The 25,332-nt window shown below is 49.6% G+C and overlaps 1 protein-coding gene across 1 annotated transcript in view; it reads right to left on the bottom strand.

The window, feature by feature from the left end:
* Positions 1–25,332, bottom strand: part of CCHCR1 (coiled-coil alpha-helical rod protein 1) — a 58,969-nt gene that overhangs the window by 6,331 nt on the left and 27,306 nt on the right. Inside the window, exons 4-12 of the mRNA XM_088481487.1 lie at positions 24,752–25,022; positions 23,734–23,909; positions 9,496–9,631; positions 9,308–9,421; positions 8,216–8,347; positions 7,985–8,095; positions 7,704–7,810; positions 4,300–4,412; positions 2,980–3,058 (exon numbers count right to left, since the gene is read on the bottom strand). Coding sequence (XP_088337613.1) covers positions 2,980–3,058; positions 4,300–4,412; positions 7,704–7,810; positions 7,985–8,095; positions 8,216–8,347; positions 9,308–9,421; positions 9,496–9,631; positions 23,734–23,909; positions 24,752–25,022 — 1,239 coding nt within the window. The remainder of the gene's footprint in view (positions 1–2,979; positions 3,059–4,299; positions 4,413–7,703; positions 7,811–7,984; positions 8,096–8,215; positions 8,348–9,307; positions 9,422–9,495; positions 9,632–23,733; positions 23,910–24,751; positions 25,023–25,332) is intronic.

Below are 25,332 nucleotides of genomic sequence, written 5' to 3' on the forward strand. Positions count from 1 at the left end.
AAACCGGAAGAAAGTATGGGCTGAGGACAATAGGGCCGCTCTACAAGGCTGCTCAGCCGAGGCACCTAAAGAGGCTGGGAGTGAAAGGCATACTCCGCCAAGACAATGGTGGGGGCAAGTGAGCTCAGGATCTGAATGCAAGAGTGTATTGACACTGAGTGATGACTAGAACCTAGCAAGGTCCCCAAGATGGTATGTCTCCTGCGACGGAGTCCAGAAGGAATTCATCCCATTGATGAGCTGTCCATGGGACTGGAGATCTATCGAGAGACTGATGTACCTTGAGAACATCCGGAGGGGATGTAGTTATATGACCGGGGACGGTCACAACCCCGACGCCAGAACGCCGGCTAAGGAGTTATGACAGGCGTCAAGATACCGACGCCTGTCATAATCCTGACGGGGGGGGGGGGGGGGTGGGAGGATGGGGAGGGAGGGTTAGACTAACTTACCTGCGCTGTCGGCATTCTGTCCTGTCGGGCTGTCGCCATTACCATCCGGAGACCTGGCAAGGATCAGAAGTCTGTTTAGATAGGGTAGAAACCTGAAGCCCCTGCGGCGACAATGAGCTGCCATGACTTTCCTCAAAAGGGGCCATGGAAAGACCAAATAGCAATGCTTGAAAATTAAAATGCTCCGCTCTGACCGCAAGCCAGAGGAAACTCTGGTGACTGGGTAGGATAGGAACCTGCAAATAGGCATCCTGAAAATCCAAGGAGGTCCAGAAATCCCCCCGATCCAGTGCCAGAATCTATTGTGGCCTCTCCTATATAAGAGGCCACCCTCTGATGTTCTCACCTGAAGTCAATAGCTTGTTCCTATGAGAACCTGAGCTGAGGCTCTCCTGAAGAGCATCTGTCCAACCTCCAACAGCTTTAGCTACCTAAGCAGAAGTCAGGGCTGGACGCGAGAAAGAGTCTACAGTATATAAGTCCCTATTGAGGGAAGTTCCGACGTCCTGTCCGTCGGATCCCAAGGGATGCCGTACTTGGACTAGGAAGGGTAGACGGGCCATGTGAGCATCCACTGAGGAGGTAGCTCATTATGCCCGGTCCGCAGCAGGTAGAGAATTGAAGGAGGCAACTGTAATTTTACCTATGAGAGAGGTAGTCCAAGCTTTTTCCTGGTGGAAGTCCTGGCTGACTGACACCCTGGCTGCGAATCTGTGAACACTGAGCCCATTGTGCTACGGAGTCTGAGGAGAAAGTACAGAGGTACAAGTCCTGCAGATACCCATCCCTGGGTGCTTTGCCCATGGAAAACCTGGTACCGCAATTCAGGGCAGTCCCCACACACCATCTAGGTAAACTACTGTGTGCAATAAAAGGGGGAGCGTTGCAATGCATGTGACCTCACCCCACAATAAGCAGGGCTGTACAGACGAGGGATTTACTAAGCTGTCAGAAGAATGAAGGCAGACAGAAGAAAATTAGAGAACAGGTGAGAAATAAACTGTACTCCTAAACACAAATACCTGAACACAGAAACATTCAATGCTTTGCAGGGAGCCGCTCTTACCTCTGAGCACCGTTCGTGCTCCTCCCCCGGCATCCGGCTGCGGGTCCCTGGTGTGTGCTGGGGACCAGCCAAAGTCACTGACCCGCTCGCCAGTGCTGCGGCCAACGGCGCAGGGGGCCGGTGGAGCGGCAGTATGGGTGTCCTATGGGACGCCAAGCGCTATCCACTGATAAAATAAATAAAAATGAACTAATTTTATCTTAAGAAAAGAAGCATAGACTTCTGAGCAGTCTCTAAACATGTGCATTGCTCCTGCAGTACACCAAACTCAACTGGGGGCGGGGTATCGGGGGGAGGAGCCAGGGCTGCTGGGAAAAAAAGCTTAACTAGTTTGTGTCCAGGCTCCTCCTGCTCCACCATATACCCATGGCCTCTGCCTGTGCCCCCTATGGAACGTGAAAAGAAAATGACATTGCTATCGTACACTGCTCAATTGGGTGTGCGACATTAGTACATGTGTACATGTACTGATGTACAGAGGCCCTCATTCAGAGCCGTACGCTCTGAGCAGACCGCACGCTCTGAATGAGGGCCGTCCTCCATAACTATGGAGCGTCCTCCTGGACGCTCGTATAGCTGTGGGTCACCACCCACAGCCTATACGAGCGTGCAGTTTGATGGCCGCGATGGTCTTGACCATCGAAACTGCGAGCCGGAGCCTGCGGTTGAGGTTTTCAACCGCAAGGCCCGGAGTGATTTTGGCTCTATCAGAGCCAAAATCACTCCCACTGACATCACTAGTGATGTCAGTGGGCCGGCTTCTGACGGTAGGCGTTCCCTTAGGAACGCCCCCGGCAGGGAGGCACGCCCACCAAAGGGGGCGTGCTGTCAATCAACATCGACAGCACGCCCCCTTTGATCAGACACAACGAGCGAAGGAGAGTCCTTCGCTCGTCGCGTCTGGCGCATGCGCACGACGGAGCTCCCTCCATCGTGCGCATGCTCAGTGCAGAACATCGACCCACTTGCGAGCGGACAGCCGCTCGCAAGTGGGTCTGAATCAGGCCCAGAGTCTGAATTTGTGTAAAAAGGGCTTCAATGCGAGCGGACGCAGCTTTTCCTCCCACCAGGTTTTGTTGTGCTTCATCTGTGACATTGTACATGTGTAAAACCAATTCCTGTGCGGTTAAAGTTGCAGCCTGGCGTCTCCAGTACACTGTGGGTGGGGTGTTGTTGCGTCTGCGATGCATATAAGATGCAAAATTCAAAGAAAGGTAAGGTACGCTACACCTCCCGTAGCGTCTTAGTCTCGACGGGTATTTCGTGCCGTATGGACGCCCAGTAAGTGAGGACACATCTGTACAATGAGCGCACACCACTTTGTATGTCCCAGATAAATCTATGCATAGTGGCCCCGTCGTGTATCCTATTTGGAATAGAACATTCTCTCGCAGTTGTCTTTTCCCCACACGGACACAACACAGGGTTAATGAACTCTCTCTCTATACTATGTCTACTTACATATCAGCTTTTGCCACTGTATTGCTGGCTCGCTCCTCCTTTGCCAGCTTCACCAGAGCAAGTCTTTGTGCTACCAAACCTGGCAGGCGAAATGTACAGAGAAATCATGGTGATGCCACACAGCGCGAGGAAACGCACACTGCACATGCACTGACATACAGAACATACTGATAGAGGAGTACAACTGGGCGATACTGGTAAGGGACAGATCTGACCGAGGTACAAATGAGAGAAACCACAAGGAAATAATGGTATAATGAGTAAAGCTGCCCATTCCCACACAAGGAATACACACTATACGATGTATCGTATTATATATCGTTCCGACGCAGCTCAGAACAATATATCGGACGCGTCGTATAGTGTGTAAAGCGATCGATCAGTCGTTCACTGATGTTCATCACATCGTCCCATCTGCTGTCCTGCACAGCAGATGGGATGATACAATGAACGACGCAGTGCAGTTACATGCAGCCTGTAACCATACGTCAAACAAACACAGCAATCATTACGCTGCAACAGAGGTCACTGATCTGCGATTGGGTTCTGCACACTGCAGGGAGAGGTCACTGATCTGTGATTGGGTTCTGCACACTGCAGGGAGAGGTCACTGATCTGTGATTGGGTTCTGCACACTGCAGGGAGAGGTCGCTAATCTGTGATTGGGTTCTGCACACTGCAGGGAGAGGTCACTGATCTGTGATTGGGTTCTGCACACTGCAGGGAGAGGTCACTGATCTGTGATTGGGTTCTGCACACTGCAGAGAGAGGTCACTGATCTGTGATTGGGTTCTGCACACTGCAGAGAGAGGTCACTGATCTGTGATTGGGTTCTGCACACTGCAGAGAGAGGTCACTGATCTGTGATTGGGTTCTGCACACTGCAGGGAGAGGTCACTGATCTGTGATTGGGCTCTGCACACTGCAGAGGTCACTGATCTGTGATTGGGTTCTGCACACTGCAGGGAGAGGTCACTGATCTGCGATTGGGTTCTGCACACTGCAGAGGTCGCTGATCTGTGATTGGGTTCTGCACACTGCAGGGAGAGGTCACTGATCTGTGATTGGGTTCTGCACACTGCAGGGAGAGGTCACTGATCTGTGATTGGGTTCTGCACACTGCAGGGAGAGGTCACTCAGAGGCTTACACTAAGCTGCAGAACAGACACTGACATTTTCCACCTGACTCGTTTATCTTAGGACGTTAGACCCATTATTTTCACTATAACCTCCCTATAAGTGGAAATAAATCAAGATAAAGAGTTAATTGAGATCAATACTGTCACAATCTATCAATAACATAATTATTACCACTCTTACCCTGTATAGTGTCCACCCTCTTGGCCGCAAATGAGACCCTCTGGCCCAGTGTCACCAGGCGCTGCAGAGCACCCCGAAGGGACGTTTCCTGTGTGGACAGCACCTGCACAAAGCTGGAAGTAGTAGTAAATTATATTATATTATATATATATATATATATATATTATATATATACATATATATATACATACACACATATGTATATACACACACTGCTCAAAAAAATAAAGGGAAGACTAAAATAACACATCCTAGATCTGAATGAATGAAATATTCTTATTAAATACTTAGTTCTTTACACAGTTGAATGTGCTGACACCAAAATCACACAAAAATTATGATTGGAAATCAAATTTATTAACCCATGGAGGTCTGGTTTTGGAGCCACACTCAAAATTAAAGTGGAAAAACACACTACAGGCTGCTCCAACTTTGATGTAATGTCCTTAAAACAAGTCAAACTGAGGCTCAGTAGTGTGTGTGGCCTCCACGTGCCTGTATGGCCTCCCTACAACGCCTGGGCATGCTCCTGATGAGGTGGCGGATGGACTCCTGAGGGATCCCCTCCCAGACCTGGACTAAAGCATCTGCCAACTCCTGGACAGTCTGTGGTGCAACGTGGCGTTGGTGGATGGAGCGAGACATGACGTCCCAGATGTGCTCAATTGAATTCAGGTCTGGGGAACGGGCGGGCCAGTCCATAGCATCAATGCCTTCGTCTTGCAGGAACTGCTCACACACTCGAGCCACATGAGGTCTAGCATTGTCTTGCATTAGGAGGAACCCAGGGCCAACCGCACCAGCATATGGTCTCACAAGGGGTCTGAGGATCTCATCTCGGTACCTAATGGCAGTCAGGCTACCTAAAGCGAGCACATGGAGGGCTGTGCGGCCCCCCAAAGAAATGCCACCCCACACCATTACTGACCCACTGCCAAACCGGTCATGCTGGAGGATGTTGCAGGCAGCAGAACGTTCTCCTTGACGTCTCCAGACTCGGTCACATCTGTCACATGTGCTCAGTGTGAACCTGCTTTCAGGGCGCCAGTGGCGAATTTGACAATCTTGGTGTTCTCTGGCAAATGCCAAACGTCCTGCACGGTGTTGGGCTGTGAGCACAACCCCCACCTGTGGACGTCGGGCCCTCATACCACCCTCATGGAGTCTGTTTCTGACTGTTTGAGCAGACACATGCACATTTGTGGCCTGCTGGAGGTCATTTTGCAGGGCTCTGGCAGAGCTCCTCCTGTTCCTCCTTGCACAAAGGCGGAGGTAGCGGTCCTGCTGCTGGGTTGTTGCCCTCCTACGGCCTCCACCATGTCTCCTGATGTACTGGCCTGTCTCTTGGTAGTGCCTCCTACGCTGACAGACACAGCAAACCTTCTTGCCACAGCTCCCATTGATGTGCCATCCTGGGTGAGTTGCACTACCTGAGCCACTTGTGTGGGTTGTAGACTCCGTCTCGTGCTACCACTAGAGTGAAAGCACCACCAGCATTCAAAAGTGACCAAAACATCAGCCAAAAAGCATAGGAACTGAGAAGTGGTCTGTGGTCACCACCTGCAGAACCACTCCTTTATTGGGGATGTCTTGCTAATTGCCTATAATTTCCACCTGTTGTCTATTCCATTTGCACAACAGCATGTGAAATTGATTGTCAATCAATGTTGCTTCCTAAAGCTGGCCACACACTAGAACAACTTACATCCAACCAGCCAACTTGTTGATTGGTTGGAATGAAAATCTGGTAAGGAATGGGAGTAAATGATGATCAGAAATTTACTCCTAAATGCCAGAAAACAGATGAAAATGGTAATCAGACAAGTTTGTTAAATGTTTGATTTAAACTATTTGTTTATACAACAGTTTTGGTCCATTTTTCAGCGTCTGGGAGCAAGTTGCTGATTGTATTCCTTACCAGATTTTCATTCCAACCAATCTACTAGTTGGCTAGTTGGACAGATAATCTTTAGATGTGTGGCCAGCTTAAGTGGAAAGTTTGATTTCACAGAAGTGTGAATGACTTGGAGTTACATTGTGTTGTTTAAGTGTTCCCTGTATTTTTTTGAGCAGTGTATATACATACACACACGGCTTAACCACAGTCAATACCTCAATACCCTATACCGCGCAATACTGGGAGCGGATTATAACATGTTTGTTAGATAATACCTTATCGCTTAACGCTGACCTTAACGCTTCTGAAGCCATCCTACCAGAATACTATTACTTACTTTAAAGGAGACCATTAGCAGTGAGAGAAAGGCCTGATGGATTACCCCCGCATACAAACATTGGTGGATCTAGTGTCACCTGGATCTCATAGCAGCTTACATACAGTGACTGTGTTTGGCGAGATCAGAACTGGACTACCTCTATCAAAGTATTCCCCAAACCTATGGGAAGCCCGGTGACATCAGCATCACCGGAGTACTAAGCAACCATACAGAATTACAGGTTTAAGGGCTCATGCACTTCCATATTATGAACATAGGGCCTGATTCAGAGCCGGACGCTATTTGCGGACGGCTATTTAAATTGAGCGCTCGCTCTTTGTGGTTTGTTGACGCCTCTATGTCTGAGCGAGCAAAAAATGCGCTCGCCATTATGTAAAGATGCCGTTCGCATCACACGTCATCTCCGCTATTTATTAGATTAATCGGGTACATCGAAAGGCATCTGAACTGCTCGCAGTGCTTGTGGTAGGTTTTTCTTACCGCTATCACTGCGAGCAGTTCAGGCTAAAAGACAACCAAGTGACGTGGTCGATGACGCTCCTTTACTAATCATGCACTCCCATTAAACTCCCTTTTGACCGTTTGGCACGCCTGCGTTCGGATCTCCACTCCCCCGTTTTCAAGCACCTTCCCCTGTTATCACCCACAAACTGTACATTCCGTCAATCAAATTAGCAGCCCCTCGCTGTTTTGCGAGCGCACGATTTCCAACCGCAATGACTGGTTTGCGCATTACGACCAATACGCATGCGCAGTTGTGCGAACATCGCTCAGAGCGAACGAGCGGCCGCTTACGAGCGGCTCTGAATCAGGCCCATAGTTCTCACATTTCTATTGATTATTTCTCCAACAGATGGCAGGGTTCCTGTAATGAAGGTGATCTCGCCCGTACAGGTTATCTACAGTCCCAGTAATGCTTCAGAGTTCACAACCTGAAGCATTAATGTAATAGTTCTGCCGATGCCGGTGATTGGACAGACCGATTCAGAAACTCTGCAGCAAATGACTTGTACAAGAAAAGAGGCAGCATGGCTCTGCGTTGTTTGTCTTTTCTAAATGATCCTTTTTTTTTTCTCCATTCTTTTATTATATATCAAGTGATGTGTGAGTATTCACAGTGTAGTTAATGCACTCTCATCATTAATGGAGACAGAGGAAGACTGGTACCTTTCAATTATTTGCTTTAGCTGTAGTGCAGTGTGTTCTGCTTTTTCGGTTTTGCTGGAAAGATGTGAAGATGTAGCAAGTGCAGCGCCCAGCTTGTCCTGCAAACACTACAGAGACATTGTGTTCACTATAAGAAGATTAACAGAACACAGACACACAGAGTCCAACACTGCAGACCAAGGTGGCGTATATCTCTGAGCTCCCCCTTGTGGTTACTAAGTGTATTACAGAAACTACAGTACATACCAGTACAGCAGCGGCTCCATGCACGGCTTACTCACCTTATTTTGGACCCGCTCCATTTCTAATTCGGCCGTGCGGTCCTGCATGGTATGCGAGTAGAGGGCCAACTGTTGATTACTCTCTTGCAGAGCATTTTCCAGGGAACAAATCTAGTTTGTGCAAGGAAAAAAAATATTTCCAGTGATTAAGACACTTAACAAAAAACAAAACAACATACACTAACAATCCCAATGATTTCATGTGAGCACCCTAGTATCCCCAATGCCGACCTGCTCTTGTATCTTCCGTTCATCGCTCTCCTTGTTGATTGCTTCTGATTTCAGCTGCACCATCAAACTGAAAACTTTCTCCCTCCACCGTTTTAGCAGCATCTGGGTCTTCTGCCCGTCCGAGTGGGTGCCCTAGGCCAGGGAGCATCTCTCAATTGGAATGTTTACAGGTTTTTAAAGTTTATTAGTCAAAATTTGGAGAGTGATGGAGATAGGAGTATTCTGAATTAGCCCAAACGAGACAGAGGGCCTAATTCAGACCCGCTCGCGAGAGCTGAGCGCTCGTAAGCGGGTCGATGTTGGCCCAGTGCGCATGACGGAGGCTGCTCCGTCGTGCGCATGCGCGAGACCCGGATAGCGACGGGCAAGCCGTCGCTCCGGGTCTCGCTACAAAGGGGGCGTGCTGTCGATGTTGAGTGACAGCACGCCCCCTTTGGTGGGCGGCTCAGGGGCGTGGCTGCCCAGACGGAGGCGTCTGGTGCCGGCCCCACTGACATCACAAGTAATGCCAGTGGGAGTGCTCTCATCACTCTGATAGAGCCAAAAGCACTCCAGGGCTTGCGGCAACGAGACCCTACCACAAGGGTCTCGTCGCAAGCCCGATGGTCACGATGGTCTTGACCATCGCGACCATCTTCCAGGCCGCTCGCTATAGCTGTGGGTGGTCACCCACAGCTATACGAGCGGCCGGGAGGCTGCTCTAAAAATGAAGGACGGCCCTGATTCAGAGCGAGCGCTCTGTCAGAGCGTCCGGCTCTGAATCAGGGCCAGAATCAGGACTGAGCAGAACATACATTAGAAATTAGATCCTACAGAAGATGTTTCAGGTACGTTAGGACTTATACGGGTCAATCCTATTCCGTGCGATGATCTCGCCAGTGTGAGTCATCGTGGCAGTGGCCGCACTTTACGGCAGCCCGGACATGCCTAATTTTGCTCGCAGCCCCATAGGGGCGAGTCGGGCTGCAAAGGGTCCGTTGACGGCGTTTTAACGCTGTTGCAACGGCACATCACACCCTTCGTATGGAATAGGATTGACCCCATAGAATGATAAAAGAAACAGCTGCAAAATTCAACTCAAATTGTACTTACTGTCTTTTTACACAGATCACTTTCCTGCAGCGACAAAATGTGTGTAAGGGACAACAGGCGGGTCTGAAGGAGAGACATAGAGGTCTGCAGAGCATCACGCTCCTTCTCCAGGATCTACATATACACACAGGTGTAAATACAACATATTAACATCATATTATATAAATATAATCTATGGCAAGGCTAACCTGTATTGTGTTCTTGAGTTCCGTCATCTCCATCTTTTGTTCTGCCACGTGACGATTATCTGGAACAAGCTCTCCGATGTATGTCCTCAGTTGCTGCACCAGGGAGTTCTGGCGTTCTAGCTCCACATGGGATTGACTAGAGGTGACAGAGGACAATGTAGTCTTACAGGAGTCATGTCCTCTGTATTCTGTACCCAGTAATACCAATGGAAAGAAGAACTACAGTAATAGAAAACCAAGAGATCCCTCCAGGTTCAGGCTTATTGTATAGCTTTTAGTTATTAAATGACGTACTGTAAATGGTTCCCACATCAATTGTGTAATTATCATTAAGTGGAAATTGTCCTTAATCGCTTGTCTGTTACTACTGAATGGGGAAAGCACTGTAAATTTGCTACATCCTACTCTAAGAACTGAGGAGTACAGCCATCACATTCTATGCTATCAAGCATTCCACTAAGGCGTCTGGGTCCATTAGTTGCAATATCGGCAGCACTACTGGGCAATCGGCCTTATATCGCAGTGTGCATGACACCGAGCCCGATAGTAACATGATCAAAACTGATACCTGCTACCAATGATTATACAAACGGGGGAGAAAATGGTGTGTGTAATGTGCTGGCAGTGCTGCAAAACAGGCCAAAGGAGGTGGGGGAAGCTGTTGAAAAAGAAATCTGCTAATCTCCCTTACCCCTCCCTACCTACAGTACTGCCTGCCCCCCCCCCCCCTTTCTCCCAGTACTGTCCCAACTGCTGCCTGCCCTTATCCCTTCTCTACACCTAGTACTGCCCCACAGAGATTCCGGTACTCTCACATTTGAGTGCACTTCTTCGCTCCTTTTACAGAAGCGATCACTGAACGGTTCCGCACAATTATCTGTACTCTGTATATTACAAGTGTTACTGCATTATTTGTTTTATGTAGCTCATCATTTTTACATATATAAGATTTTTTTATGAATAAATACCATGACATGTTTGGAACGTTCTGCACCATATATATTTTTTCTTTTCTTTTGGGTAAAAATCTTTATTCATTTGTTGTTTATAGCCCCCCCCAAAAAAAGAGAGAACACTGGTGTGGTCACGGCAGATTAATACAACAAACTAAGTAAGAAAAAGTGGTCTTATCCATGTGAATTAGACCTTTTGGATGATACGATTCCTAATAGGTTAAGTTTTATTTTAATAAATATTTTTATATTCTGTGTGGGACTACCAGAAGCGCCAAAGAACGTTTTCTCCCTTTTATTTTTATCATTGTGTATTTCTGGTGTCAGGGAATTAACGTGTAAATGTATAAGCCGTATATCTGGGAGCGCCAGCACAAATTCCACTCCATTTTACTATATATTGATTGCCTAAACTGCTAGCTGCCTTTACCCACCCCCTCCCTACTGCCAGCACAGTAATGCCTGCCCTTACCCCCTCCCTACTGCACAGTAATGCCTGCCCTTACCCCCTCACACCGCCAGCACAGTAATGCCTGCCCTTACCCCCTCCCTAGCACAGCCTACACCCCCCTTTACCCCAACTGCTGCCTGTGTCAACCACCGGCACTACCCCAACTGCTGCCTGCCTCAACCACCAGCACTACACCAACTGCTGCCTGCCTCAACCACCAGCACTGCCCCAAATGAGCCCTGCCTCACCACCAGCACTAACCCAACTGCTGCCTGCCTCAAGCTGTTTTTATAAGCAGTGTATGTGTAAGCAATGTGGAGTGGTCTGATGTGATGTGGGGAAGCATATGGGTGCTCAAAAGCATAGATTGGGATGGGACCCAGGAACGGTGAAGTAGGACCCCATTTTTTTTTGTGAGGGGTCCCAAATTTTATTTGCTCAGCGCGATCACTGGTATTTCTATGTTATTGAGTCAGTAGTATTTCACACCAACTCAGTTACAGAGGTTAGACCCTGTGTAACAAGTTCTCAGCACGTCCAATGTGGTATAAAAAACAAGAGATATGGTAAGAACTTACCTTTGTTATCTCTGTTTCTACGAAGTCCATAGGGTCCACAGGGTTGACCTTGGGGTATAGCTGGATCTGGATCCACGGGCACCACGCAGTTAAAGCTTTAGCTGCTCCCACCCCCGAGCCACAGGCACCTCAGTTGGTAAGCAGCTAAGGCCAGAGGAGGAGACCAAACAGAGAGAAGGAAGACTGGAACACACAAGAAACCATACTCACAGAAATGGGAGACGGAAAACCAGTGACCAGCCACACAGCCCATTTGAAGCCAGGTGCGTCAGGGCGGGCGCCCTGTGAACCCTATGGACTTCGTAGAAACAGAGATAACAAAGGTAAATTCTTACCATATCTCTTGTTTTCTACTTCAGGGTCCATAGGGGGTCCACAGGGTTGACCTTGGGGATGTCCCAAAGCAGTTCAACTAAGGATGGGGACGCTCCTGTGCTGAAAGGAGCACCCGTCGCCCGAAGGATGCATCCTGAGAGGCGAAGGTGTCAAACGCATAGAACCTCAAAAACGTTTGAATCGAAGACCAAGTGGCCGCCTTACACAACTGAACAGCAGAGGCGCCACGTCTAGCAGCCCAAGAGGGACCCACAGAACGAGTGGAATGAGCCTTAACAGAGGCTGGCACAGGGAAACCTTCCTGTGCATAAGCCTCACAAATAACGGAACGAAGCCAACGGGCTAACATTTGTTTGTTGGCAGGCCAACCCCTCTTGTGAAAACCGAAGAGGACAAATAATGAATCAGACTTCCTAACCGAATCAGTCCAGTCCACATAGATTCTAAGCGCCCGGACTACATCTAAGGAAGCCTCACCAGCTGAAAGATCAGGAGACTGAAAAGCTGGCACAACAAGTTCCTGATTAATGTGGAACTTCGAGACCACTTTGGGCAAAAACTCAGGACGAGTGCGGAGCACCGCTCTGTCCTGGTGAAAAATCAGAAAAGGAGGGCGACAGGAAAGCGCCCCCAATTCTGACACCCTCCTGGCAGAAGCAATTGCCAAGAGAAAAACGGTCTTAAACGTCAGCCACTTGAGGTCCACTGACTCAAGAGGCTCAAAAAGAGGACCCTGCAAGACCCGTAGCACCACCGCCAAGTCCCAAGGAGCCACAGGAGGCACGAAGGGAGCCTGGATCCTGAGAACACCCTGGAAAAAGGTGTGAACATCTGGCAGTGTGGCAATCCGTCGTTGAAACCACACGGACAAAGCAGACACAAGAACCTTCAGAGAGGCAAGGCGTAAGCCAAGGTCCAAACCCGATTGAAGGAACTCCAAGATTCTGGAAACCCGGAACACCTGAGGATCATAGTTTCTGGATTCACACCACTGAAAGTAAGTGCGCCACACCCTGTGGTAAATCCGTGCGGAAGCAGGCTTGCGTGCCCTAAGCATGGTACCAATGACCGAACTGGAGAAACCCCTAGACCTCAAGACTGCTGTCTCAAGGGCCACGCCGTCAAAGACAGCCGACCCAGATCCGGGTAAAGGCAGGGCCCTTGAGACAACAGGTCCCGACGCTGAGGAAGAAGGTACGGAGCGTCGATGGAGAGGCACCTCAGATCAGAGTACCAAGGACGTCTGGGCCACGCCGGCGCTACCAGCACGAGCGTGCCGCCGTCCTGCTTGAATTTCCGCAGGACCCGAGGAAGGAGGGATATCAGAGGAAACAGATACGCCAGGTGAAACGTCCATTTCACCGACAGTGCGTCTACCAGACAGGCGCCTGCGTCTCTTGTCCTTGACCTGTAAACGGGCAACTTGTGATTGTGACGGGAGGCCATCAAGTCCAGCTCCGGCAGCCCCCTGTCCACGAGTAGCTGAAACACCTCTGGGTGAAGCAACCATTCCCCGGGATGCACGTCGTGACGGCTGAGGAAGTCCGCCTACCAATTGAGGACTCCGGGAATGAAGACTGCAGAGATCGCTGGAATGTGACACTCCGCCCAAGCAAGGATGTGAGACACCTCCGACATCGCTGCCCGACTGCGAGTTCCTCCTTGGTGGTTGATATATGCCACCGTGGTGGCGTTGTCGGACTGCACCTGAACCGCCCTTCCGTGAAGAGCGGCGCCGGAGGACTGCAGGGCCCTGTATACTGCCCGCAGTTCCAGAATGTTGATGGGAAGAAGTGCTTCCTCCGCAGACCAACGACCCTGAAGTGACAACGAGCCGGTCACTGCCCCCCAACCCCCGGAGACTGGCATCCGTCGTGAGCAGGACCCAGTCCGGGACCCAAAAGGGGCACCCCTCGACCAGAAGAGCTGTCTGAAGCCACCAAGCCAAAGACTGCCGAACCTCCGGGGACAACACCAGCATCTGAGAGCGGATCCGGTGAGGTAACCCGTTCCATTCTGATAGAATCAGCCCCTGCAGGGGCCGGGAATGGAACTGGGCAAATTCCACCATGTCGAATGTCGACACCATGGAGCCCAGAACTCTCATAGCCGAATGGACCGACAGGCGGCAACTGCTCAGACAACTGTGTATCCGCAGCTGTAGGGAGGAGACCTTCTCCGGGGTCAGGAAGATCCTTTGCTGACGAGAATCCAGCAGGGCTCCCAAATGAACCATCCGCTGAGATGGAATCAGGGAGGACCTTTTCCAATTTATCAGCCACCTGTGCGCTTGTAGGCAAGCGATCGTCAGGTGGAGATGCTGAAGCAGTACCTCCGGGGAGCTCGCCAGCAACAGGAGGTCGTCCAGATACGGCAGCAGCCGTACATTCTGGTTACGAAGATGTGCGGCCATGACTGCCATAATCTTCGTGAATACCCTCGGTGCCGTGGAGAGGTCAAAGGGTAGCGCCCGGAACTGATAGTGGTGTTGAAGGATAGCGAACCTCAGATACCGCTGGTGCGAAGGTGCTATCGGAACATGGAGGTAGGCGTCCTGGATATCCAGGGACACCATGTAATCCCCAGGCTCCATCACCAGAATGATGGAACGTAACGTTTCCATCCTGAACTTGGGAACCCTGAGGAATTTGTTCAGAGACTTCAAGTTGAGGATAGGGCGATGAGAACCATTGGGTTTCTGCACCAGAAACAGAGAAGAATAGTACCCCGTCCCTCGTTGTAATTGAGGAACGGGAACAATGACCCCTACTTTCAGCAAGGACTCTATAGCTTCCTGAATCTGTAAAGTCTTGGTCTTGTCCTGAGAAGGACTCGTGCAGAAAAACTGGTGGGGCGGTCTGTGCCGAAAAGACAGGGCGTACCCCTGGGAGACCACTTCTCGAACCCAGGCATCCGTGGTGGTATTGTGCCAGCACTGGGCAAATAGAAGAAGTCGGCCTCCCACTCTGGGGTCCCCCAGAGGGAGGCCCGTCCCATCAGGCAGAAGGTTTATCTTCCTGTTTGGAAGAAGGGCACCTGGCACTCCAGGCCTGCTTCTTGGGCTTAAAAGCGGCCTTGGTCGCCGACTGCCTCGGGAAGGACTGACCTTTGGCCTTGCCCTGAACCCGAAAGGACCGAAAGGCAGAGCTCCGTACCTTGGTAGGTGCAGAAGCCGAAGGGAGGAAGGCAGATTTAGATTTAGCCAGAGTATCCACTATTTTGTCCAAGTCCGGACCAAACAGCAGTTCTCCATTGAAAGGCAAGGCCTCCAGGCCCTTCTTTGAATCCGAGTCCGCTCTCCAGGACCTCAGCCATAAGGATCGGCGGGCAGACACCGCTGCAGCCGATACCCGAGAAGTCAGCAGACTAGCATCCAAAGAGGCTTCTCCGATGTAGGAAGCAGCGTCCCTCATCTGTCCCAACAACGTCCTCTGGACATCCGGAGCGTCGTCCGGAAAGGTATCCTCCAAGGCGTTGGCCCATCCCTCAATGGCCTTGGCCACCCAGGAGATGGCCATGGACGGTCGGGCCACTGCACCTGAGAGGGAGTAAATAGACTTCAAGCAAGTCTCCACTTTCCTGTCCGTGGGATCCTTCAGCGATGATATAGACGGCAATGGCAAAGTAGCGCTCCGTATTAAACGGGTGACGTGAGAATCCACCGCCGGTGGAGTTTCCCATTTCTTACCATGTGCCTCAGGAAAGGGGTAATTAGAAGCCAACCGCTTCTGAGGAAGGAATCTCTTACTGGGCGCCTGCCAAGCCACCGCCATACGATCCGTCAACTGATCAGACAGGGGAAACACCGCAGAAACCACCTTAGTTTTTTTAAAACTAGGATACTTCGACTTTGGAGCTGGGGCCTCATCCTCTATCAAGAGAATGGCACGCACCGCCCTAACCAGTGCTCGTACATTAATGGACGATTTGGTATCCACTTCCTGGACCGATGTGTCCGAGTCCGTGTCGTCATGCACCTCCCCATCATCTGAGGACCCCTCCGAGTCCGATACTTGTGCCACCTGCGCCATTAGTGGGCGTTTTGATGCCCTGGAAGGCATGTCAGTCTGCAACATAGACTGAAAAGCCGAAGACGCGGCCGCCAAATTTTGTACGGAGCTGGAGAGCACATCCACCCAGGGTGGAGGAGCCGCCAGAGGGGCCTGGAAAGGCACCACAGACTGCTGCGTCATCGGGGAAGCCTGTACATACATAGGCAACCCCGCATAAGGACCAACAGACTGAGACCCTGGGGGGCTGCGCAATAAGTGCGGAACACCCGGGGAATGGGGGACGGCCGGCTGGGACAACGCCCTAGCAGGAACCGCAGTCGGTACCGACAGACGGTCTGCAATAGACGCCAGCACCTGAGAAAACATCGCCCATGGTGGCTCCTGCGCTATAGGAGGTTGTGAGGGGCCAGGAATCACCTGGCACCGACTACACAGGCCATCCCGTGACAAAACCTCCTTATCCACTCCTGCAGAACAGCGTCCACAGGAGACCAACACCGGAGCCACGGAGTGCTCAATCTCCTCGTCCGACATGACAACATATATTTTACAAAGAAATATATCTGGCAACAGAGCCGAATCAAGCGCACTCACCAGTGTGCTGAACAACAGCCCACAATATGGTACTGTGTAGCACACAACTGTTTGTGACGGACCTCCAAAATAAGTGATTTATATAGGTGAGGTCTGTAGAAACACCCCTCCCCCACACACCTGTAGGGCCTGCAGGAGAAGGAAAGGGATAGGTATAAGCCGACAGTAAGTAGAAATAAGTCACAGACAGGCAGCACTAGCAAAAGTCACATACCATGCAGAGAAGATATCCTCACTGCACCTTTCCACTACAATCAACCTGCCCAGATTCAGTGTCTGGGAGGGCTATAGTGCTGTGTACGCTGTCCTTGATCAGGGGAGAGGTACACAGGGGGACCGGTCCGCGTGCTCCCTGAAGATCTGCGCTGCCACAGAGAAAATGGCTGCTGGCGACCTCAGAGGAGGAGTGGGCGAGTATCTGCAGCTCAGCGCCGCCAGACTACGAGCTGAAAGGCGCGCTGAGCTGAGGGGAGGAGCCGCTAGACAGGGAAGGCTTCGTCCCCTGGCTAGCATATTAACCCCCAGGTTGCCGGCATCCTGCTTGCCAAGAATTAACCCTGGTGGTCTAGTGGACTGACGGGGTATTCCTCATTAGAGGGGGAGCCCGCCGCCACCGCTAGCGGCCCCCGGTCTGTCCCCTAGAACCGGGGGCAAAGGACTGCATATTCTGGCAAGACCCGCGAGCCGCCGCTAATCGGCGACTCGCGGCTTACCTTATCCCCGGTGTCTCCGGCAGCAGTCCAGGGAGGTACCCAGAGTCCGGCTAGTACGGACTCTGGCCTCCCGCCGCGATCCCCAGTGTGATACTGGCGTTGTGGCGCCAGCGGGGAAGAAGAGCGGCAGCGTGGGCGTCTGCACAGACAGCCCTTCGCTGCCGCTACAGAGCCAAGTCAAAAGTAAAAAAAACCTAACAGGCTCTTTTTTTTTTTTAAATAAATGAAAAAGTTTATATGGCTCAGGGACGGAGTATAGAGGAGGATGGACCCAAGTGCATCCTGGGAGCAGCTAAAGCTTTAACTGCGTGGTGCCCGTGGATCCAGATCCAGCTATACCCCAAGGTCAACCCTGTGGACCCCTATGGACCCTGAAGTAGAAAAGGAGAGTTATGGTATAACTTACCTTGGTTAACTCTCTTTCTTCGAAGTCCATAGGGTCCACAGGGAGACATTGGGGGTGTAGGTGGGAACTGGAGGACCGGACACCAACAGCAAAGCTTTTCAATCCCAGGATACTTCGGTCCTTCCCCCTATACCCCGCCCATAGCCTGAGGACACTTCAGTTTTGTTAACAAGCCCAAGGCAGGAGCAGGATAGGAGAGAAAGAAGACTGGTACACTTAGGAATCACACTCTCACACAGAGAAGGAAACAAGTGACCAGGAGAAGAAACCCATAGAAGCTAGGAGCGTCAGGGCAGGTGCCCTGTGGACCCTATGGACTTCGAAGAAAGAGAGTTAACCAAAGTAAGCTTTACCATAACTCTCCTTTTCTTCTTCAGGGTCCATAGAGCTCCACAGGGTGACAAAGGGGATGTCCCAAAGCAGCTGTTCAAGGGCGTAGGAGAACCCTACGTCCGAAGGAAGCATCCTGAGAGGCAAATGTATCAAATAGCGATATGGACGGGTACACTTAGGAAAAAAGGGGGGTTGGGGAAAAGCGCTCTGTGATAGCCAGTGTAAGTTAATTTGCTAATGGGGATACTCTTTCTATTAGTGTTTGTTATTTATTAATGATTGTGTGATTATATTATATTATTAGCTTCTTGTGTAATAACTGGTTGACAGTCCAGGTAGGCAATAACTGTAGGCTGATGCTTCTGATAAATATGTTATGGATAGTGAGCCACTATATAGGTGCTTATAGTCTATATTGAAATGTCTGGTGGGCAAAAACTTTTGGCTGAGTCTTCAATGATTAAGATAATTATGTGAAGTCTGTGTATTGTTGTTGTCTTAGTTTCTGGTAGGCACAAACTTTAGGCAGGTTGTTCTTATAATTTCAGGATGCCCCAATCTGATGCTTGAGTCACCTCAGTACCTCCAGGTTCTCTTATCCCCTCTATGTAGAAGAGACTGGATATTGGGGCATATAAATATGATATTGGAGGTTCAATTGATATGTCTTATCCAAAGGTAACAAACAAGCTTACACTTTGCCCTTGAAAAAGTCCCGGTAAGGGAAGAAGCGTGTTGGGTCCATTTATACGGACACTGGACTATTGTTTTTTGCTTTTATACTTCAATACCTAATTGTAAAAGTAATAGAATAAATACAGTATATTTTAATTAGCGGTTTACAGCCTAAATATATACACCCCAGCCCTCTCACTTGCACCTCAGCCATCCTGAGCCAGCACTACTCTGCAGGAGGAACAGGACCAGCAGCAATCTGGGTAAGTACATTCATACATACTTACCAGCTGCAACATTGTTGTCCACCCACCTGATACTACGCTCTCATTTATTCTGAGGTAACACAACTGGGGCAACACTAATACCCTTATTACTGTAAGATACCATAAGAGAACCTGGAGGTACTGAGGTGACTCAAGCATCAGATTGGGGCATCCTCAAATTATAAGAACAACCTGCCTAAAGTTTGTGCCTACCAGAAACTAAGACAACAACAATACACAGACTTCACATAATTATCTTAATCACTGAAGACTCAGCCAAAAGTTTTTGCCCACCAGACATTTCAATATAGGACTATAAGCATCTATATAGTGGCTCACTATCCATAACATATTTATCAGAAGCATCAGCCTACAGTTATTGCCTACCTGGACTGTCAACCAGTTATTACACAAGAAACTAATAATATAATATTCACACAATCATTAATAAATAACAGACACTAATAGAAAGAGTATCCCCATTAGCAAATTAACTTACACTGGCTATCACAGAGCGCTTTTCCCCAACCCCCCCTTTTTTCCTAAGTGTACCCGTCCATATCTCTATATTATATCCCTTCAACTTCCCCCTCCCCCGCCCCCTAATAAACTAAATAACTTTACGATTAGGAAAACGGGAGGACTCCTATAAAATATAGCAGCTAGTGATTCAGCCAACAATATTAATCTGTGAGCGATGTCCCACGATATCCTTTGGCAAATGTATCAAAGGCATAAAATCTAAGAAAGGTGTGGACAGAAGACCAGGTGGCTGCCTTGCATAGCTGTTCAGCTGAGGCGCCACGCGGGCTGCCCACGAGGGACCCACAGAGCGAGTAGAATGAGCAGATAATGAAGCCGGCAAAGGAAGGCCAGTCTGCGTGTAAGCCTGTGAGATAGTCATGCGCATCCATCTGGCCAGAGTCTGTTTGTTAGCTGGCCATCACTTCAAAGCACGGACCACATCCAACGAGGCCTCACCTGCCGAGAGGTCTGGTGAATTAAATGTCGGAAGCACAATTTCCTCATTCAGGTGGAAGCGAGAAACCAACTTGGCCTACATTGCAGAGTGAATTGACACTCGCGATTGTGGAGCAGTCTGCATAGTCTGTGCTGCATTGCTCAAATATCTTGTCCGCCGTTCGGAAGATTCTCTGAACTCGAGAGTCCAGGAGGGCTCCCAAATGTACCATCCTTTGAAAGGGTGTTAAGGAAGATTTTTTCCAGTTGATCAGCCAACTGTGCATTTGAAGAAAGGCAATCGTTACCTGTAGATGGCGGTGAAGAGTCTCTGGGGAGCTGGCCAACAGCAAGAGAGCTCGTCTAAGTATGGGAGCAGTCTGATCCCTTGACGACGAAGAGAGGCCGCCATAACTGCCATTATCTTGGTAAAGACCCGGGGGGGCGTTGAAAGGCCAAACGGCAGAGCCTGAAATTGGTAATGTTGTTGTAGTAAAGCAAACCGAAGATATTGTTGATGAGAAGGCGCTATAGGTACATGTAGGTAAGCATCCTGAAACCATAAAATCTCCAGGATCCATAGCTATGATAATGGAACGGAGGGTTTCCATACAAAACCTGGGCACCCTGATAAACTTGTTTTGAGGTTGAGGATAGGCTGATGAGACCCATTGGGCTTCTGAACTAAGAAAAGGGTAGAATAATAGCTCTTGTCCCGTTGTGAGGAGAGGACCCGAATTATTACTCCTGAATTCAGTAAAGAGTGAATGGCTTTTTTTTTTTTGGAGCAGCAGGGCCTTGGTTGGGTCCGATGGAGATCCTGTGCAAAAGAACTGCTGGGGGGGGTCGCCTCAGGAATGAGAGAGCGTATCCGTGAGAGACCACTTCCCTTACCCAGGCATCTGACGTGGTTTGATGCCAAACCTGGGCGAATTGAAGTCGGCCTCCCACCCTGGGAGCCCCCAGGGAGAGGCCCGCCCCATCAGGCTGTAGTCTTGCCCTCAGACTTGGCAGGTGGACGTCTAGTAGCCCAGGCCTGTTTGGCCCTAGGCTTAGAAACTTGGCTGATGTATGCTGTCGTGGAAAGGACTGACCCTTGGCTTTTCCTTAAGGGCGAAAGGATGACGTCCGAGGCTTTGTATTATATGCAGAGGGGAGGAACGCCGTCTTGGAAGCTGGACCAAATAGGATGTCTCCTGAATAAAGCAGAGACTCCAGAGCCCGTTTGAGTGTGAATCTGCTTTCCAGGAACGTAGCCAAACAATACGGCGGCCACTACTGAAGTGGCAGATATCCTGGAGGCCAGTAGAGCCGTTTATATATAGTTGCTTCACCTAAGTAGAAGGCTGCATCTCTAATGTAAGATATGTAGGATAGCTGTTCCCTCGAAGCAGGGGGAAATGTCTCTTCTAGGGCTTCTGTCCAACTCTCAATGGCTTTTGCCATCCAGAGAGGTCTGCGTCTTCTGCCTCCCCAGATGATATATCAGAATCAGATATGTGGACTGGGAAGATAACCCAGCACGTTTAGTAGGTTTAGTAGGTAAAGTCTTTTCTTTTTGCAGCATTTGCTGAAAAACCGTAGAGGTATTAGCCAAACTCTGTACTGAGGTAGACAGTACGTCTACCTATGGGGAGGCAAAAGATTTGCAGGGAGTACCTGCTGCGGCCATCCCACAGGGGAGGCTACCACAGGGACGGCTACGTGGTCCGCAAGTTTTGCCAGCATCTGTGAAAAGAGCAGCCCAGTGTGGGTCCTGAGGGAGAGACACTGGGGCTGTGGGGCCTGGGGCTGTGTAACAATTAGTACAAAGACCATCCTGAATGAGGTCCTCTGAGGCTAAGCCCGCTGAGCAGGACTTACAGGACAACAGAGTAGGATCAGCAGCATAAGGCTGCTTGTTATTCTTTCTTCTGCCAGACATAACCACAAGAATAATAAAATACACAGTATGATACAGTGCAGTGAACACCCTGCGGTATGTATAATATGGCACAGAGCACAGAGTAGTGTGCAACCGCGCTATATAATATGTGATAGCCGTCACAAACATATAGGAGATGTGAGGTACAATGAACCCCCCATACCTTAGTATGTCAGGGTATAGTAGAATAAAGGGAAAGGTATAAGTCACATACAAACGCAGAAAAACATTACATGTCTGCAATGGGCACTAAAATCAACTACACAGACCAAAGTGGCTGGTGGGATACAGCGCTGTATGACCTGGCCCGCGGGAGAGGTATACAGGGAGACTGGACCCAGTGTTACCGGAGACTTGCTTGCATAAAATGGCTGCCGCGCGTCTCTGAGGGGGAGGAAGGTGGGGGAGGAGCAGCCCAGGGAACACCAAGACCGCAGTGGAATGGTGCCCTGGACTAGGGGAGGGGCTGCAGGGAGAGCGCCTTCTCCTTTTGTTGACGTTTACCACCGGGTCCCCTGGCCTCTACATATGCCCTGCGTCAGTGTATTATATGCCCAAGTGGTCTAGTGGAGTTGTGGGCGCACCAGTGTCCACATCAGCGCCTCCGGTCTGTCTCCTGAGACCAGAGATAAGATTGTGCAAAAATGAGTGTCCCCGTGGACAGGGTTCCGCCTTACCTGTTCCCTGAATTCCAGGCTGCAGTCTAGGGTCTGGAGAGCCTGCTAGCTAGTCCCCCTCGGAGCCCCGCTGGGAGTACCTAGCACAGGCTTGGTGTCACGGCGCCGGGGAGGAGTGATGGGGTGCAACACAGACATCTGGAGAACAGTCTGGTGCTGCTCGCCCGTTATAGTAAAAATAGAAAATAAATTAAATCATAAAATAAAAGTTTGGTCTTCTTAATGTAGCCTCCTGTTATAATGGTGATCCAGTTCCTGCCGGACACCAACAAAACTGAAGTGCCCCAGGTGTATAGGGGCAAGGATCGGAGCATTCTGGAATTGAAAAGCTTTGCTGTTGGTGTCCGGTCCTCCAGGTCCCACCTACACCCCCCAATGTCTCCCTGTGGAGCACTGTGGACCCTGAAGAAAATTTTATTGCAAAATCTTTACCTTCGGTCTTCTTTCTGGGTTACTGACATGAAGGGTTGATTCAATCAGTCGTAGATGCTCTGCATGTTATGTCATTGAAGACTGATTCTCCTCACAACCTACATGCGAGCAGAATGAGCCTACCATAACTGCCTGATGAAGGCACAAAGCGAGCTTCTGATGGCATCTCATGTGTAATTCAATCAGCTCCGAGGTCTGCTGTGCTTAGGAAATATATCACCCTCACCGCATAGCCACCCTGATAAGCTACTGTTAGCAATGCAAGCCCATTGGAGTGCTGGTGCCCCACAAAGGCCTATTTCTGATACTACATATTACACAAGCTAAACATTATTGTAACCTTTATAGAATTCATAGTATATTACCGACATCTTGAAAATCAAACATAGCAAAATTAAGTTTTTAAATTGTAAAAACTAAGTAAAACATTATCTACAACTATCCCATCCTTTGATATATATATATATATATATATATATATATATATATATATATATATATATGTGTGTGTCTGGTAAAGTCTGGGAGGGCAGGCTTATTTCCCCCAGGATGCTGTCCAATGTGCTGAAGGCAAGGAGTTGGTTGCTCCGGGCTTCACCTGAGGACAGGACCCCTTTTAAAAGTTGTTCACTTTGTTTGGTTGATGCCCAGGGGAGCTGTATATGTTGTTTTTCTGTTACTCTGACCTGCATATGGCCCAAAAATCCCTGAGAGCTCTTACCCTTCTTACCCTGCTAATAACAACCCAGCCTGACTGATTTACTACATATGTCTTTAGACTGACTTTTCCTGCGGAAAGCCTGCCGGCCTATCTGTTACGGAGTAAAAACCCCACAATCTATATATGTCTGGGCTCCTATTGCAAAAAAACTATCATATAAAAAAAAATAGGAGAACCTGAGACAGCCTGGGCTACATGCATCATACCTCAGTTGTGTCTCCGCAGTTTCCCTCTTGTGATTGGCTGTTTGAAGCTCCTCTGTCAGACTCGTCACTTCCTGCCTTCTCTGCTCCTGTACTTCCCGTAGCTCCATTTCCAGGATTTGCTCTTTGCTCCTTACGCTATCCAACTCCATCCTGTGACTCTCTGACAATAATCGGAGCTGAAATTAGATAAAAAGACTTATATTCCCTGTTCTGTTCCTAACTGGGGACAAAGGGTCTCATTCAGACCCGGTCGCAAGCACCGATGTGCTCGCAACTGGGTCGATGGGTAGCCCTACGCATGCGCAGCGGCCGAAACTCTCTCGCTCCGGAGCTCGCTACAAAAGGGGCGGCTGTCGATGTTGATCGACAGCTCACCCCGTTTTGTAGACGGGCGGGGGGGGTGGTTTCCAAAATGGAGGCGTTCCTTAAGGAACGCCTACCGTTTTGTGGGCGGCCACACTGACATCATCAGTGATGTCAATGGGGAGCTTCCTGCTCGATCAGAGCAGGAAGCTCCTGGGGCTTGCGGCTGCCGAGACCCAACCTTAGGGTCTCGTCGCAAGCCCCGATGGTCGCGATGGTGATCACCATCGCGATCATCAACCTGGTCGGACGTTAAGCTGTGGGTGGTAACCCACAGCTTAACTAACGACCAGGAGGCCGCACTTCAAAAATGAAGCGGCCGCCCTCATTCAGAGAGAGCGATCGCTTCTTGCGACCGCCTCTGAATGAGGGCCAAAATGTGCACAGGTAGTTGAGCAAAAACGCCATAAGGCACCAATCAGTTGATTGCTTTCTTCATTTTAAACTGTACAAGAAAAACGTCAGAGTCTGCCATTACATGTGCACCATAGAGATTGATGAAAAAGAAAAAAAATAAATCACAAAACTTAACAGCAGGAAAATGAACAATAAATGTGCATTCACACAAGCTAGTACACCTACAGTATACAGTGTACTGTGCAGGAAAGTGCACACAACATACAGCAGACACATATCCAGTCTCCCCGTCACCTGCCTCCTCCAGCCGTTGCTGTTCAGCGGTCTCCTCAGCCTGTCTTCTCCTCTCCTCCTCTAATTTCCTTCTCTCCTCTGTCTGTCCAGCCTTGGTGACAACCAGCTTCAATGCCTGTACTTCCTGTGCCAGCCTGCGCAGTTCCTCCTCTTTATCCTGGGCGTCAGCTACTGCCCGTTCTAGTTTCTGCATTTCACGCATCTGATGGGCAATAATTTCCAAGGCACGAGACTCAGACGGTGCAACGTCAGGAGGATGACGACGATCCAGAGACCTGCAGTAAATATCAGCACATGGACAGGAATATCTACATATAGGCACAGAGGCAACACTGCAGTCATCTATGGTACCCCCTTTTCATTGGAAATACCGTTATTCCAAGCCAAACTTTACTCTGGCATACTAAGGGTAAAGTAGACTGGAGATGCCCAATGGTAGTTCAGGCACTGAAAATTGTTTCCAGAAAGAGAGTATAGGATAAGAACATATGCCAGGCAGTATGCTAGGGCTGTTTACTTGGCGATCGAGGAGCTACAAGCGTTTCCCGGCTTTAGCAGGGACATGGGCCCTCATTCAGAGCCGTT

This window comes from Taudactylus pleione, unplaced genomic scaffold (assembly GCF_031769625.1).
Source record: "Taudactylus pleione unplaced genomic scaffold, aTauple2 ptg000274l, whole genome shotgun sequence".
Classification (NCBI taxonomy): domain Eukaryota; kingdom Metazoa; phylum Chordata; class Amphibia; order Anura; family Myobatrachidae; genus Taudactylus; species Taudactylus pleione.